The sequence below is a fragment of the Chlamydotis macqueenii genome, chromosome 1, assembly GCF_036417535.1.
Source record: "Chlamydotis macqueenii isolate bChlMac1 chromosome 1, bChlMac1.mat, whole genome shotgun sequence".
Taxonomy (NCBI): domain Eukaryota; kingdom Metazoa; phylum Chordata; class Aves; order Otidiformes; family Otididae; genus Chlamydotis; species Chlamydotis macqueenii.
The window spans coordinates 198,772,285-198,788,135 of NC_141556.1; the positions used below are offsets into that span (position 1 = coordinate 198,772,285).

The 15,851-nt window shown below is 36.5% G+C and overlaps 1 protein-coding gene across 1 annotated transcript in view; it reads left to right on the forward strand.

Annotated features, from left to right (window-relative positions):
* Window positions 1-15,851, forward strand: part of CWF19L2 (CWF19 like cell cycle control factor 2) — an 82,751-nt gene that overhangs the window by 23,122 nt on the left and 43,778 nt on the right. The window contains exons 9-10 of the mRNA XM_086739576.1: window positions 3,071-3,167; window positions 5,747-5,836. Of these exons, the coding sequence (XP_086595702.1) occupies window positions 3,071-3,167; window positions 5,747-5,836 (187 nt within the window). The remainder of the gene's footprint in view (window positions 1-3,070; window positions 3,168-5,746; window positions 5,837-15,851) is intronic.

Genomic DNA, 15,851 nt, shown 5'->3' on the forward strand with positions numbered 1-15,851 from the left:
TAGTAAGTCTAACTTCATTCTCAGTTTTGTTTCCTCCATGACTTCCAGAAGGAGACAGCAGGATCTGACAGCTGTGTCATACAAGTGATGGTAAATAGGAGTTCTGATATCCAGTGTACTTTATTTAACTGTAGTGAACTACTAACAGTAGGAGAGTTTTGGTGGTTGTCCAAAATGCAGAGGCTGCGAGAGACTCACCATGTGAAGACCCTTGTTTTTATTTGATTTATTTACGTATTTTTGAGGGGTTTTATTTGGAGAGAGGGGAAGGTGTGGAGCTGGGTGTTGCTCTGCTTGTTTTTCACCTCAGCAGGTAACTAAGCACGTACCCAGCTGCTCGCTCATTCTCCCTCCTGCAGAGGGAATCTGAAGAGCAAAAGGGGAGACTCATGGATTGGGTGAAGAGACTTTTAACAAATGAAGGAAAAGGGGAAAAAAACAAGTGATGCAAAGGCAGTCAGTCAGTCATCACCTCCCATGAGCAGACCGATGCCCAGCCAGTCTCTGAGCAGCAGCTATTTTGGAAAGACTGTATCCCCAGCTTCTATTGCTCAGCATGGCATTGTGTGGCATGGGTCAGTTTGGGTCAGCTGTGCTGGCTGTGTCCCCTCTAGCCTCTTGCCCACCCCAGCCTATTTGCTGGGGATGCAGAGTGAGAAACAGAAAAAACCTTCAGGCTGTGTAAGCACTGTTCAGCAACAGCCAACACACTGGTGTTTTATCAGCACTGTCACGAGTTAAGTCCAAAGCACAGCACCATACGAGCTGCTATGAAGAAGATAAACTCCATCCCAGCCAGACCTAGTACAGCATGTAATTATTGAGTAGAAGTTAGTGCTACCATTGCCTCATTATTGTTGTCTTAAAAGCAGCAACTACTCCTTTACAGTCTTATTTTTTGGGTTTTTTTTTTGGTTAAATAATAGTGAATAACTTTTTTTTTTTTTTTCAAATACGAAAACCGTACCTTTTAGCTTTTGGTTACTATGTGTAGGAAGGACAATACTAATTGTCACTGGACAGAACTGCAGATTTTGAGAAGCTAAGTTGTACATGGAAGTGATTTGCTTATTCAAGTTCAAAGAATTAAATTATTATGATAGAAAACAGAATTCTTTTCCTCACAGAAGATAACTAAGCATAGAAACTATTTAGCTGGCATTTTCTTTTGCATGTGTTTTATGGTTTAGTACTGTTAAACCCAATTGTGCATCATCTTTGATATTTTAATTATATTTTTTAGCCAATACAATGACTGAGCTGATTTATTAGTAAAGTGGAGATTACTTAGGCCTGGAAAACCATATAACCTCTGCTGATTGACTTATTTCCAAGTTATTTTAAGCTGACTCTTAACTCCTAAGCTTCTCTGTGTTTGAGATAGTGTGTGACCTGTCTCCTTCAGTGAGAATTGTCTGTCTTTGTAGAATTTTGTAGAAAATTCTGGCTTCTGGAACATTTCAGGTTTGGATGTGTGGGCTAGTTATCTGTTGCGAATAGTTTATAAGCTGCTGCTTTCTTTTTCTTCCTAGAGTTTCAAGTCTTGTAATACATGTACTCTTTCAGTGGTGCTCAGTCAGTCACAAAAAGTAAATCTTCATTGACGTGAGAGCTTGGATTAATAGGTGTTACTGGTTCAGTTCCTCATCTCTCATGCTGACAATGTACCTTTTCAGTTTTATCCCTTCTAGAACACTGAGAGAGTTTCTTCAGCCTATAAATCAAAGTGGTTTTGGACAGTTATGACACAGGTTAATTAAAAGTGCTGATTAGATGTCCACGCGATCCCCCCAGAGGGAAAGTCCATCCAGCTAGCATTTGCTGTAAATCACACTTAATAATGTGACTGCTTCAGAGTTTAATTTGAGACAAGATAAAAAGCAAAACAAAACAATGTCTCTAGTCTCAAAAAGTTCAGACAGTGATTCAAGCATTAGTGCCACTTAAAAAAAGCATGTATGAAGTAATAAACATCTTTTGTTCCCTTTACTGAAATAGTCTGCCTTGTTTTGAAAAATATAAGTTAAGGAGAATTGAGAACTTCTTTGAAGGTTCTGTTGCTGGTGAAGTTAATGTAAATGTTTCTGCTGAGTTTTGGGGTTTTATACTGGGCATCTTCAAACCAGGCAAAGATAACTTTGGTAATTTCCGCAGGGCCAGGGAGATCTGGCAGTTAAAGATAACACCGTCTTCAAAGTTCTCCTGTTCTTCAGATCCTACAAGTTTTAACCATATTGAGTAGTGAGTGAATTCTTTTTCTCCCTTTTAATAGCAGGAGCCGATATAATAACTGTGATTTTACATCTTTTTGTCTCTCTTACTTTCGGAGTTAGTTGACTTTAGTCTTTTCTAGCACTAGAGAAAAAGAGACAAACTTGTTCTATGCCTCTTTGCAATAGTTCTTAGAGACCTTCTTTCTTATCATAAGAATTCATACTCCTACCTTTTAATATTGAAATTAAGATATAATACTGTTTATGACTAGCTGTAGCTTCTCTAGGGAGACTTCATTTTAAAAACAGTACCAGTTAATTTTCCATGGAAAGTCTACCACATCAGCCTTTAGAAGTACAGGTTTTACTGTAAGCAGGTAAGTATGGGCATGTAAGTAGTTTTCAAGAGATGGACGGCCATTTGGCGTACCCAAGGAGAACTGGGAAATGGGTGGTTTTGCAGGAGCTGAGAAGTAAAAGCATGACCAAAGTCAGAAAGGCCAGTGTGAGTTTAAATTACTCTTTCTGCTCCTCTTTTCCTTGCTTTTTTATCTGCTTATATCTACTACTGCCTATTGACTGTTTTTTCATGTTGAGAAAGTGTTCATAGATAGTGTTTTTCATTTTAATTGATCTCAAAAGTAAAAGGAAGCATACCTCATAAACATTTTATTCAAGTTTTTTGGTTTCCGAGGCCTTGGCAACTTCTAACTGTAAATATATTTTTATAGTATGTTGTTATCAATTATTTGGACAATAGAAGCATATGTACCAGTACAGTAAGCATATAATACTTAATTATGCAGGTGAACACTGCATTGGTTTTCTATGAGTTTAGTGCTGCTGATGTTTTACAGACCTACATCAAAGGATGAGCCGCCTCGGGTCCTTAGTGAAGAGGAGATGAACAGACTGGGAGCGAGGATTGTGAAAGCAGAACTCATGGGAGACATGGTAATGTCTTTGAAAAAATGTTGTGATTTACTGCAGTTTTTCTTTAAAGCTCATAGTGATTTAGTTGTTAAAAAAAAAGTATTGTTTCAAGCAAATGAAGTCCTGCAAAATTTAATCAGGTAGGATTTGAAGATATTGCTTTTAGAGTAATTTCTGCTTTAAATGTAATGGTTCATAGACTAGAATAGAGGATTCGGGTCCCCAGGTTTTGTAGGCTAGGCAGCATATGCAAAACCAGTTGTCCTCTGCCTTTTTTATAGGCTTTAATGTCTTTATATTAAGCAGGGAGTAGGGGAAAACCTCAAAGCTCCCCATCTGTGTTACAAGGTAGATGGTGTGTTTTGTTATTTCATCAGCTTTGTCACAAGTAGATGCTTGTGGTCTGTAACTCTGCTATATAAGCATGCTTATTAATTCTGATATGGAAATATAAAACTGGAAGGAACCTCATCGGCCATTGCATCCAGCTCTGCAGTGAGAACAAATGTGTAATGCTTTGTGGTCACTTCTACTTCTTGAATGAGTCTGGATCCATGGAGCTGAGAAACAGCTGCACATTTTAATGTTGTTTTAGGAGGCTTGTTTCAGACAGCAACCTGAAGGATCAAGAATTTTGCTCTTTCGGAACACTAAACTCTGAAAGTGTATATATATATTTTTTTAATTACATTAAGTACGGCTATAGTGAGTTTATTGCATTCAGTAGTACTGCCTGGAAGTTTCAATTATAACAAGGTCATAGTCTGTTAGTTTTTAAGCTAGATTTTACAAGTGCTTGCTCTGAATAGCTGCCCTTAAGGAAGTATTGCTGAAATTTTTTCAAGGATATAATAAAATAACACTTTTAGAAGTGAATCGTATTGCTAAGAGCCTTTGTATTTTTTTAAAAAAGATTAATTTTTAGTGTACCTGTTTACCTTGCCTCCCGTGACAGAATATTTGCACCAAAATCTGCATCACTAAGAAGTAATAAATAAGACATGTTACGACTTCAAGTGCCAAATTATTGTTTCCTGAGAGGCATTGATTCTTTGATTTGTTTTAATCTGTAGTTTTCCTAGTTAATATAAAGAAATACACTAGTGAGGAAAAAATATGTTTATGGATGTAATTCTATGATAAGTTTGTGAGAGACTGGTGTTAGTCACTTAAGGTATTATTTTAATACTTTTTCCTACAGGGGAAAAGGATGAAAGCTATCTGTACACAACTTGCTGTAACTACTAAGGATGGGAAAGTTTTCCAAAGCCTTTCATTGAGAGCAGCAAAAATTTTAGAACTTTTTTTTCTACTACTCAGCTTCAATAGCATTGTCCAAATAAAAGACTGGGCACAAGTGTAGGGTTTTTTTTTTCAACCTGACAGTAACCAAGCAAGAGTAATTTTAATAGAAATATTCAGAAGTTCTATGGGGCAAGTATGATTCTTTTACTATTCTACCATTTTGTTTTGACCAAAATAATGTAGCAGAAGCTAACATTACAATTTTACTGTTAATTTTATATATACATTTTTCTACGTATGCACTCTGAATTAGCATAGTTAAAAAAAAAACCAAACCAACAAAACCAACCACCACTGTATAAGTAACAAAATAACTCATCTTTGCCTTGTTGCTCTTTAAATATTTTTCATGGACTTTCTCTGATCAGAATGAAAATGCAGCTTGTTTAAACAGGTTCATCCCCACACACCAGAACAGATGGTTATGTAACAGCATGTCCTGATGGCTGGAACTCAAGGTTGGCCATGTGGGACAAATGAATTCTGAATCTATTTTTGCTACTGCTCGCTGCTTGGTGTTAATCAAATGGCTTAATTTTGGGGTGGCAAGTATAGGCATGATTATTGGAGTCCAATCAATGAAACTGGCAAAGTGGTCAAAGTATAAATGGTTGTCACCTGACAATTCTTAGCAAATGAAGATATTCTGAAGTGCTTGTATTTATTTAATGAACAGATGGATGAGAGAGCAGGAGCATCAAAAACAATTTGCACAAGACTGTAAACTCTTCTCATTTTCCACCTCTTGTCCATTTTAATACCCAAAGTAAGGTCTTAAGTGCTAAAGTTGGACATGTGGTGTAGGGAGATGTGTAACTGCATAGCAAAAATGTCTGAGAGATTTCCCTAGACCCATTGCGTGCATGTGTGTATATGTGTGTATATATACATAACAATAAATAAAAGGATATGTAGCATAACTTGGATAGATTATATACTTGGTGTGTTCAGTCTTCCTTATTTAGCTTCCTATACATAAAGTAGTATCTGTGCTTAGCCACACAATGAGTTTATTAGTATAAGTGAATAATGTTTAAGCATAATTTTTCTAGTCTTTTTATGACAATATGTTTTTATGCTTCAGATGCCTCTGTTCTGAACATTTATTTTAATTTTGTCTCCATAAAAAAACTGTGTGAATGGTATTGACATGTTTTCGTTAGTCTTTTGTGTCATTACAGTTTTAAAAAATATATTAAAACGTGAAGTAATGGAATGAATAGTTAATTCTGATATAGAGGTCTCTAAAAGTCTAAAATGGTTAAACTAATGGAGTACTACTACTTTCTTTGAAGGAGTTAGCTTCAGAACTTCAAGCAGAACTTGAGAATGCTCGCAAATTGAGAGAGACTCAAGGGCAGATTCCAGCAAAGTCTAGCAGAGAGGTAAGTGGAAAACATTCTTCTTTTCTTTGTGCTATCATGATGGTACAATACAGGTAGCAGCTGAATTATAGAGAACATGAAATGTACTTAGGAAAATTGCAAGATGTGACTTCAGGTGGTTTACTGTTCAAATTGAATTGTACTTTTTCATGGTTAGCAAAACTTTCTCCATTGTACTTCAGCACCTTCCATAGGTTTTTTTTTTTTTTTACTGGTAATATTTTCTCAGCAATGATATATATCTTCCATTAAAAAGAAAACTGATATGTTGTGTTGTTGACTGTGCTAGCTGTTACATAACTGATGTCTCTGAAGAAGGTGGCACTTTGAATGTTGTTCTTTTTAAAGGGTGGTATTCAAGAAATGGGTAGTAATCTTTTTCCATACAAATTTGATATAACTACAAGGAAACAGGGTCAATATCTTCATTTTTGAGCTCTGTCCTCGTGGTGAAAAGCAGACTTCTAGGCAAAAACTAATGTTCTTGTTCACTTCAACCCCAATTCCACAGTGAAAATTCAGCTACAAGTCAGTTGAGTTTGAAAAGCCACTAATATTTTTTATTTTTTCTTAAGCTGCTTCATCTCAGACCTCATACATTGACTAGTATTTATCCAGTCTTTAGAAGACAGACTGAACTGGAAATTAATGTGTAGCCTCTTGCTGACTACATTGTGACAATAGTATAAAAGCTTAAAGTCTCAGACCTTGAATTCACAAGAATTTAAGATTTTGAAAGCTCTGTGTAGCTAGACTCTACTTTATGACAATGCAATTCTTAGGCATATTTTTGTGTATATAAAAAAAAACCTAAATAAACCAGGCTGGAGTTGTGTAATGCAAATAGTCGCTTTCAGGTACAGTAGGGCTGATGTCTGTAGTTCTGCAAGTGGTTAGTTCTTGAAATACATCATGACAGAACAGTATTAACCACTTCACACTTGCTATGAAGTTACTCAACTTCTTAGGCTTGCGGTAAATTGGCAGACTCTCTTTCTGTGGTGAAAACCTTGACATTTACTTGATTTAACTCAGGTTTTAATTACTGCCAGGGCTTACTTCCCAGAGGGTAAAGGTCTTCCTGTGTATTTTAGAGGCTTACTGTCTTGTCTTTATGAATATGCCTTGCCTGTGCCTATTTCATGGCTACTTCAGCCTGTATTACATGACTTTTGAGTGTGAGCACTCCAGTAAAGCTCACACTCAAAAGTGTGACAGTTGCTCTGTCCTAAGTCCTGTTCCTGTGATGGTTGCTAGGGTAGTCTTACCAGTTTCACAGCTTCAAACTGATAGTGGGCTACTGGGACACAAGCAGAATGTCTTGAGTACTCCTGTGTATCAAGGACCAGCTGTATCACATTGTGTCTATAAAGAACCCAGATGTTCAGAAACCATCTTGTTTCACAAGAGCAGCATATTTGTGAAAGTGTATTTGGTCCTGTACCAATCAGTCTTGCTATCATGTTGACCACCCAAGTGACAGCCTCGATCAGTTCAGCCAGCTGTATTCCAGGTAAAATACCTGAAGCAGTTTCCACAGAAGTGGTTTTCTAAGTGGGTGTCCCATTGATTCCAAAGTTTGATAGCTTTGCCTCTGCTATCAGTAACAACTGTGAAGCAGTTTGTTTCAGGCAGGTCTGTCTCTGGTTCCTTGCAGCAGCATGGCCAATGTCATGCTGAAAGGTCCTGAAACGTGGCTTTGCCTTATTTTCACTTCTGTTGGGAGAACTGGGGAGATAAATCAGGAAGCAGTGAAGGCAATTCTGAATGTATCTCCCTAGGAAGGTTTTTTTCCTTCTTGATTAATTGAACGTGGATCAATTTCCTAATTCAGTTCACTGTGTGACTGAATGAAGACTCATGCTGGTATAACGCGGTCTGCATGGACGGCTGGGGTTTGTACAGAGGACAAGATCAATTCTTTTAACAGCAGTACTGGTTTATTCTGCCTTAAGAAAAGTGATCAAGAAACTACAGACTGAAGAGACTGTGAAGTGGTAGCTTAAATGCTGCTTTTATTTGTTTCTGTGTAAGTGAGAATAGAGACAAGCCTAGCTTTTATAGTTTACTTGATTTAGGCAATAATTCTGCCCCACGCAACCCTAAAGTTATGGTTTTGAATTATAATTCCAAATATTGATGTTTGGTATTTAAAAATCTTACATATATCAGATGATATATTTCGCCTAGCGTAAGTGTCCTGGTAAGACTGTTTTGCTAATGATTTTCCTTTGGGCCAAAATCATCTGTAGTTTTAACATCTGCTGTTTGTAATGCATTTAGACATTGCAAGTAGAGATTTCTAGCTGAAATAAGCCAAAAAGCATTAATATATACATCTTTCCAGATCTAGAATAGCAAGAAAATTTTACAAGATACTGAAGAAGAAAAAGTCCACTTGGGTAATTTTATAGCCAAAATTTATGTTGAGGAAAGGATTGTTGTTGTTTTCTTGCTTGTTTTTTTTTCTTTGTTCTTGGTAGTTAGTGTGACATTTCTAAACTTTCATAAAATGAACAACCGCAATGAATAATGTTACAGGTTTTCTCTGTATTAAGATATCCCAGAGTAAAATTCAGTACAGGCAAAAATATGTTTGAATTCTCTCTCTCTCAAAAAACCCCATAACTTTGTCTTAAATAATTTTTCATCAGTATTGAAGCATTTCTTTTATGTACTACCAGCCCTCATTTTGCCTGTCTAGTGTTTGATTTGTTTTCAACTGCTAGACTTCCATGTGTCCAAAGTGCAGAAAAAATGAAAATTTATTGGTTGAGCTGATTTTGAATTGTTTGTGGCTTTTGAGTAACTTTATAAATGGAATTATTTTGCCTGAATTGAGATACAATTTTTTCAAGAAAACTTGTCTGGTTTTTAGTTTTTATATATATTCCTCTTGAAGGCATGAGTATCTGTTGTCTTGATTTTTTTGGTACTTTGGGAAAAATTCTAGGGAATGTTGTTTGGGGATATTGTTTAACTTAAGTTGTTTAGTTTTTTCCCCACATTTTTTTTTCTCCTACATCATTTCCACATCACCTTAAATATTTAATTTCTCAATTGCACTTTTTCCTACCTCTGTGGTTAATTTATTTGATAAAATATCTAATCTATAGATAAATAATCAATATCTATATATGTATATGTTATACACATATATGAAACCTAAATAGAGGATAAGGTGGTTTTTTTTCAGTAGCCTCTGAGCTGGTGTGCTATTGTAAGTATTTTCCTAGTTAGTTGTGCTAGGAGAGTGAAGAAGCATTGCTATGTTCAGGCTTAATGCCTGAATATGCAGTTAAGAAGATATACGTTTTCTGCTCTAGAGTAAGCAAAAGAACCGTGAGAGGACACAGATGTGTATCAGACTGCCGTAAGCTGTGAAGGCTCCTCAGTTACAAGGCTTTGTGGAACAGAACAGCAGACTAGACAAGAAGATAATTGGAGGGAAAAGGTAGATTTATTAATATTTTTTTCTCTTAGTACCTCTAAATATGTCAGTATCTGACATCACATATTATTTTCTGTATTGGCAACATTAAATAACATTCTGATTGTAATTTTTTCTGGATTGAAATGTGAAATTAGATCAGAGTAACAGTTTTGGCACTCTAGACACTGAGCAAGCCTGGCTTTTGCCACATAGGATTAGATAGCTCTCATGGGCTAGAGACTGCGTGTGTATTGTAAATGGAAAGTCTGTGCTAAAAGCACAAAATGCCTAAAAGTGCAAAATGCGTAGGTGTGGCAGCTGGTTTTGTGTGCTCAGCTTCAGTGAGAGAGATGTTGACTTGTTTGAATGTAGCATCCTGGAAGTCCATAAACAGAAGCTACCTGTGTGGTGCGTCTGTTGCACACTGAGTGGACCTCTTGGCTTGGGTGGCTGCCAGCTCTAGAGCCCCTCTGTTGTTCACTGCAAGTTACCTTAAGCGTGTAGTCCTATGAATTTTAGTAGGATTACAGTTAAACTAAGGCATCTCTTAAGTGAAAATTGGGGCCTTAAAGGCTGTCATACTTAAATACTTAGATCACATGTATAGAGCTACAATGACTGCATATGCAAAGACCCTTTTTAAAAGGATGAATTAAAATGTAGGTTGTGCTTGTTTTGTCTTTACATTTGAGCAGGAGGCAACGTTCATGGCCATAAGTTGTACCAGAGGAGGTTTAGATTGGACGTGAGGAAAAACTTTTTCTCCCAAAGAGTGGTAAGGCACTGGAACGGCCTGCCCAGGGAGGTGGTGGAGTCGCCGTCCCTGGCAGTGTTCAAGAGGCGGCTTGATGAGGAGCTACAAGATATGGTTTAGTAGCTGTGGCAGCAATGGTAGTGGGAAGACGGTTGGACTAGATGATCTTATAGGTCCCATCCAACCATGTGATTCTGTGTGTGATTCTATGTGTTCAGAGTCTATGGAAATAACAAAAACTTGCTGAATATGCAAAAGTGACATTTGGGCTATATGAGGGGACCAACCCTGAATGAAATATTCTAATTTCATTTGTGATAAGTTAAGCATCTGAACATAAGCACCATTTATGTCTAAATTTTCATGGGCATTTGGAGAAAAGCAAAGTTCCACTTTGAGCCCTGGTGAAACTGTATAAGAGAAGGCTGCTGTTCCATAGTGTTTCTGAGTTAGGATAGATGATGAAAATTAGTACTTGTTGAATGTAAGGAGACAGCAGAAAATTGTGGAGAGTTTAGCATTTAAAAAAAAACTTCCATGTGTTCATAGTTTAAGTACAGTTTATATTTGTTATCTGAAAGTGCTACACAACTCTTGATTTTAGTGCATTCGTTATGAGGATGTTACCTCTCCCATTGTCAGTATCAGTCAGAACTGATGTAGTTTATGCTTTTATTCCATTAGCAGTCCTTTGAGGCACATCATTTGTGGTGGTTTTTGGTGGTACAAAAATTGGGAGGTAAAAAGTTAAATGAGCAAGAGGCAGATTTGGCAGATTCAAAGTAAATGGAGGAAAGGTGATTATTCACAAAATGGTTGCTCCAGGATGTTGTGGATATTGGAAGCTTGCGTAGATTCAAGGAAAGACTGTACAAGTTATTGAAAGTAAATCCCTTGAGGGTTGTACGGAAATGGTGTCTGGCTCTTAACGGCTGAATCGCAAATGCGTGGAGGCGTGCTTTCTTTTTGAACTCTTCATTAGGCATTCACATTTCGCTACTGCTGGAGAAGACATGTTGGGCTTTGGTTTGATCCAGTATAGCTGCTTTTATAGTTTAATCTGCATGTGGAAAGTGTTCTTTATGACTATAAATAATTTTATGATGTGCATAATTTGTGTGCTTTGCCGTTTCAATTTTTTTTTCCAGATTTTTTCCCATCTTTTATCATACTGTCACTATAGTCCCTGGATTAGAGTCCACTCTGCTAAATGAGAACCAGTTTGCTTTTGTGTTGCTACAGACTGACTTAACTGTGTTTGTGTTTTTTAATCAGGAAATCTATTGACATGATACAAAATTAGGTAAAACTATACTCTGTTCATGGTGGTGGATAAATGAAGTATAAGTCTATGCATCTTTAAAAACTGTTTTCAGTTCCAAACTAAGTATGGCCTGTAAGAAGAACCCTTCTCAAAGCTAAGCCTGTTAACCGTGTTCCACAGCACTTAATCAGTATGCAGGAAAGATAAGATAGTCTCTGCAGAGCAATTGCTGGAGACAGTTCTTAATAATGATGAATTGTGTTTAAAATACAAAATCAGTACAAAATTGAATGATAGGTAGAAGGTGGTACTTTGAGCAAAATAACATGATAGAGGATATACTATCATAGAGTATTTAAATAAGAGTGTGAAGTTCTGAAAAAATTAGAGAGAAACAAACACAGGTTTTCTGTCATACTTTTGAGAAATTGTAAGGAGAACACAAATGATTTCAGCATAGCAAATCTTCATTTGAATAACTGCATTTTCTGTGATAGTCCATCAGCCTTCAGTCTAGTATGATTCATTTAATAAATATATTTAAATCATAAAGACTGAAAACAATGATTAAGATATATATACACACACATAAATATATATATATATGCCCCACGAGATTATTTATATATATTCCTCAAGATAGAGCAAAAAACTCAGGAAAAAATCTCCTGAAGTTTTTTCTAGTGAAGGGTATGTAGTGCTTCTGTGAAGCCTCTAGGGCATGAAAGATATCTGTAGAGTAATAGTCTTCAATTTTGGCAGGAACTGTATTTTGTTTTACAGTAGGCATCTGACTGACACAATGGTGCTTTAAAGGAGAAAACTTTTTCTAGGCTACCTGTTGGCTCTGCAAGAGTGACACTCTCCAGTCCATTGCTTTTGCATCTCAGATGGTGAAGGTTTACAGTGCAAGGAAAAGTTAATTTAGCTAGTTTTATAGCATAAGTAGGGCTCATCTTTTAGTGAAAGCCTTAATGATACCAAGAGCTTCAAGTACTTCAAATGCTTCTGCTTTTTTATTTAACTATTCTTCCCAAGTATAAATAAGAAGATTGATTAGATTTCCAATACCACCTCTTGCAAACTACATCTGAGCACAATTTTTGATGTATTGAAGGTCTGATGTTTAATTTGGGTCCCCAAGATGCATTATAGTCCAGACTGAGAGAGAATTCTGGGGAACCTAGCTCAATATGGATGACTTTATTATTTCTTCTTCTTTTTGAAGAATTAACACTTAGCATTTTCAGAAAGCAGACTGAATACAACATCTTGGCTTAGACCTCAAATCCTGTTTATGATAAAAGACCACCCATTGCACACTGTAACGTATAGTTCTGCATTAAGAGAGAGAGGATGGGACATGTTGGATCTCTATCCAGAGAAATTATTTGCAGCCAGCTACTATCCCAAGACAAGTAAACTATATGACATTAGGAGCATCTGAGAGGAATCAGTTGTGGAACAAACCTGAAATAATATTCTATTGGTTCCAGTAATGGTAATAGGGAAAAGTGAGAATGTTTATTTTTCATGTGTTTTTGAGATTGGACTTTTCAAAAATAGCTTAAAAACGACAGTGCTTCCTTGGAAAAAGAGCTGGTTATCTAAAAGTAAAGTGATGTATTTGTGTGTGTGTGTGTGCATGTGTGTTTGTGTATATGTGTGTATACATGTAAAATTTAGGTAGTGCTTAATACTTTGGAGTAGGAAGTGAAAGAAAGAAAAATAATCACTGCCTCGAAAGCAAACAAAAGAAAAAAACCCAAATCACCCTGAAAATTAACATTCAAAATTGCAGGTGTGCCAGCATGTTTAATTTTAGGTTTGGGAATCGAGACTATAAACACAGATATTTTTCTGCAATAGAAATATTTGGTTGTCAAAATTCACCTGTCATATGTTTTCATAACACATGGTTGAGTGGCCTTTCATTGTGACATAGCCAATGCAGAACTTAAATGCAGTTGTAGTAATGCTTTTAGACTTACGATATATAAAGAATAATTTTAAAAATTATTTAATTATTTACCCGCAGAAAAATATAGCTGAGACACTTGTATAAAAACTAGAATGCTGAGGATTAATGATCCCTGCTAAATGCACAATAAAAATCTGTGACTTCATTTGGAACTTCAGATGGTGGGGAGATACAGCAGCAGATGGCTGTTGGCCTGGTTACTCTCAGATGTTTTCAGCTCATCATAATTTTGAATTCCTGCTGTTCCATCATGCTTGAATCTCGTCTGCAGGATGGCTGTGCCATTTTTTCTTCAGCAAAAGTTTATATTTTCCTTACAGAGAATTGACTAGCTCTAACTGGAACAGGGAATAATAAAATGGGCATGTCTTTGCAGAACATCTTTAATATCACTAGTGCATACTTTTAAAAAATAGATACTTCCAGTTTGAAATGGAAAGGTAGAACCTCGCCTGTGGTCCTCTTGGTCCTCACACAGCCTTGGTAAACACATGGTATTGCACCTTTTTGGATTTCAAATAATTTACATGTAAAACTGTCGTAGTTCAGCCCCAACGGGGACCAGACTACGCAGTCTCTCTCTCACTCCCCCGACTCTCCGAGAGAATAGGAGGAGATTTGACAAACAAAAGAAAACCAGGGAAAAAAAAAAAAACAAACACGCGGGTTGAGATTTGAACAAAAAGTAAATTTAACAGTAATGACAGAAGAAAACAATAGAGTGATGGAACACAAATACAGTATAATAGCTCACAACAGATCTCTACATCCAGTCTCTTCCAACTAGGAGGGCCTCCCTTCAGCACCCTCCTCACTTATATACTGAGCATGATGTCAGATGGGATGGAATAGCCCTTTGGCTAATTTGGGTAAATTAACCCCAGCTGTTAGCTAATTAGTTAACTATCCCAGCCATAGGGGCTACCAGCTTCAGTTCTCCACCCAGCTCAGGTAAATATTAACTCTATCCTGGCCAGAACCAGGACAAAAACCAATTATAAAACTGTGATCCATGAATCAATAGTGTATTTTGTATGTTTAACCAATGAATCACAATTATTGTGTTCAAAATGAGGTTTTAAAAGGAGAATTTGATCGTCCAGTGACTGTTGGGACTACCTGATCTTCAGTGTAATTAGAAGTCTCTTTAGCTGTTGCTACTGACACAAAGCAGAAACATTTAATAGAAATAGGCTGTTTAAGAGGAGCAATTAAACTATGCACCCATCCTTCTGAAAGGAATTAAGAAGTTTGGCTTTCAGCCAGCACATCTGGATAACGACATACTTTCAGCTAGCAGCATGGTTTGCGTATTTATGCACATGAGATTTTTGCAGAGGTTCTGCACTGCACTACAGGGCTGTGGAGGGCAGGGCTCTCCACCAGTACCTGAAATGGGTGCACCACTACTGATGTCAGTATTTACTTGCCCGTTCTGTTCTGCCCGTAAGCCCAGAGGAACTGCTTCTAGCTAAGATGATGTTACAGGCTCATTGCTTTTTCAAGTCTTTGACTTTCTTCTGATGTCTCCCAAAGTAACAGCAGTGGTAAAGGCTTGAGGGTATGGGTATAGATGAGTAAAAGCTTAAAAGGACGCAGAGTTGAATCTTTATTCTACAAAATCTGGTTGTCCACATTCTTCCTCTACCTCTCTTTCCTTTTTTGAAGACTCCTATTCTAGATATACTCATTTAATACTACTTTTTCAGATTCGACTACTTCTCTTTCTATAAAAATGCATTATTAGGCTCCCTCATTTGCCTGAATTAGTATTTCTGATTGGGTTAATCTGTTCTTTTCAGTTTGTAAAATTATATTTTCTGATACTGCACTCTATGTAAATACCTCATTTACAGAGCAGGGGTAAATTTCTTTTCTAAGTAGTGAATATTGAGACCTGAACTTTTTTGAAACTTCTTACAGTTTTTTTTTGCTGGACTTTTGTAGTTATTCGTTACTAATTTTTAATATTTACTTAAGTAAATGCTATTTTTATTTACATATGCTGAATTTCTGCTTGTTACCTTCTTGTTCTTGTACTACATTTGTCTTTAATATGACCACAAATTCTTGTTTCATATTAAGATGGGACATGCTGCATACCTTTCTTTTTTATGGTCTGAGTATATATATTTTGTATCAGATGTTCTTGCTATAGAAGCAAGCCTTCTTAATCATTGCATTTTAAAAATTTTCTTACATCCCATACCTATTGTGGCTCACTGATGCTATGGTTAACTGGCTAACCATTTCAAAGTGTACCTAACAATTTAAAATATCAAACTGCATCTTCAGATCTTTTTAAAAAGTTGTGTTTGCAAGGTTATGTGGCTTGCTGACAGCCAATATTATTGTTAAGTTAGACTTAATCACTTTAGTTTTCCCTAATACTAGACCCATCACTGGACACATTACAAGCTGCTGTAAATTACACATTACTAGTTCCAGTCTTACTTCCACAGGCTGACAGTATGGCTCTTACTGAATTTGATTTGAGGTTTGTATGTGTGTCCATTCTACTCACGAGATATTGTTCTGCTTGCTCTATCTCAGACATGCTGTAAGAAAATAAGTAGTGAGAAC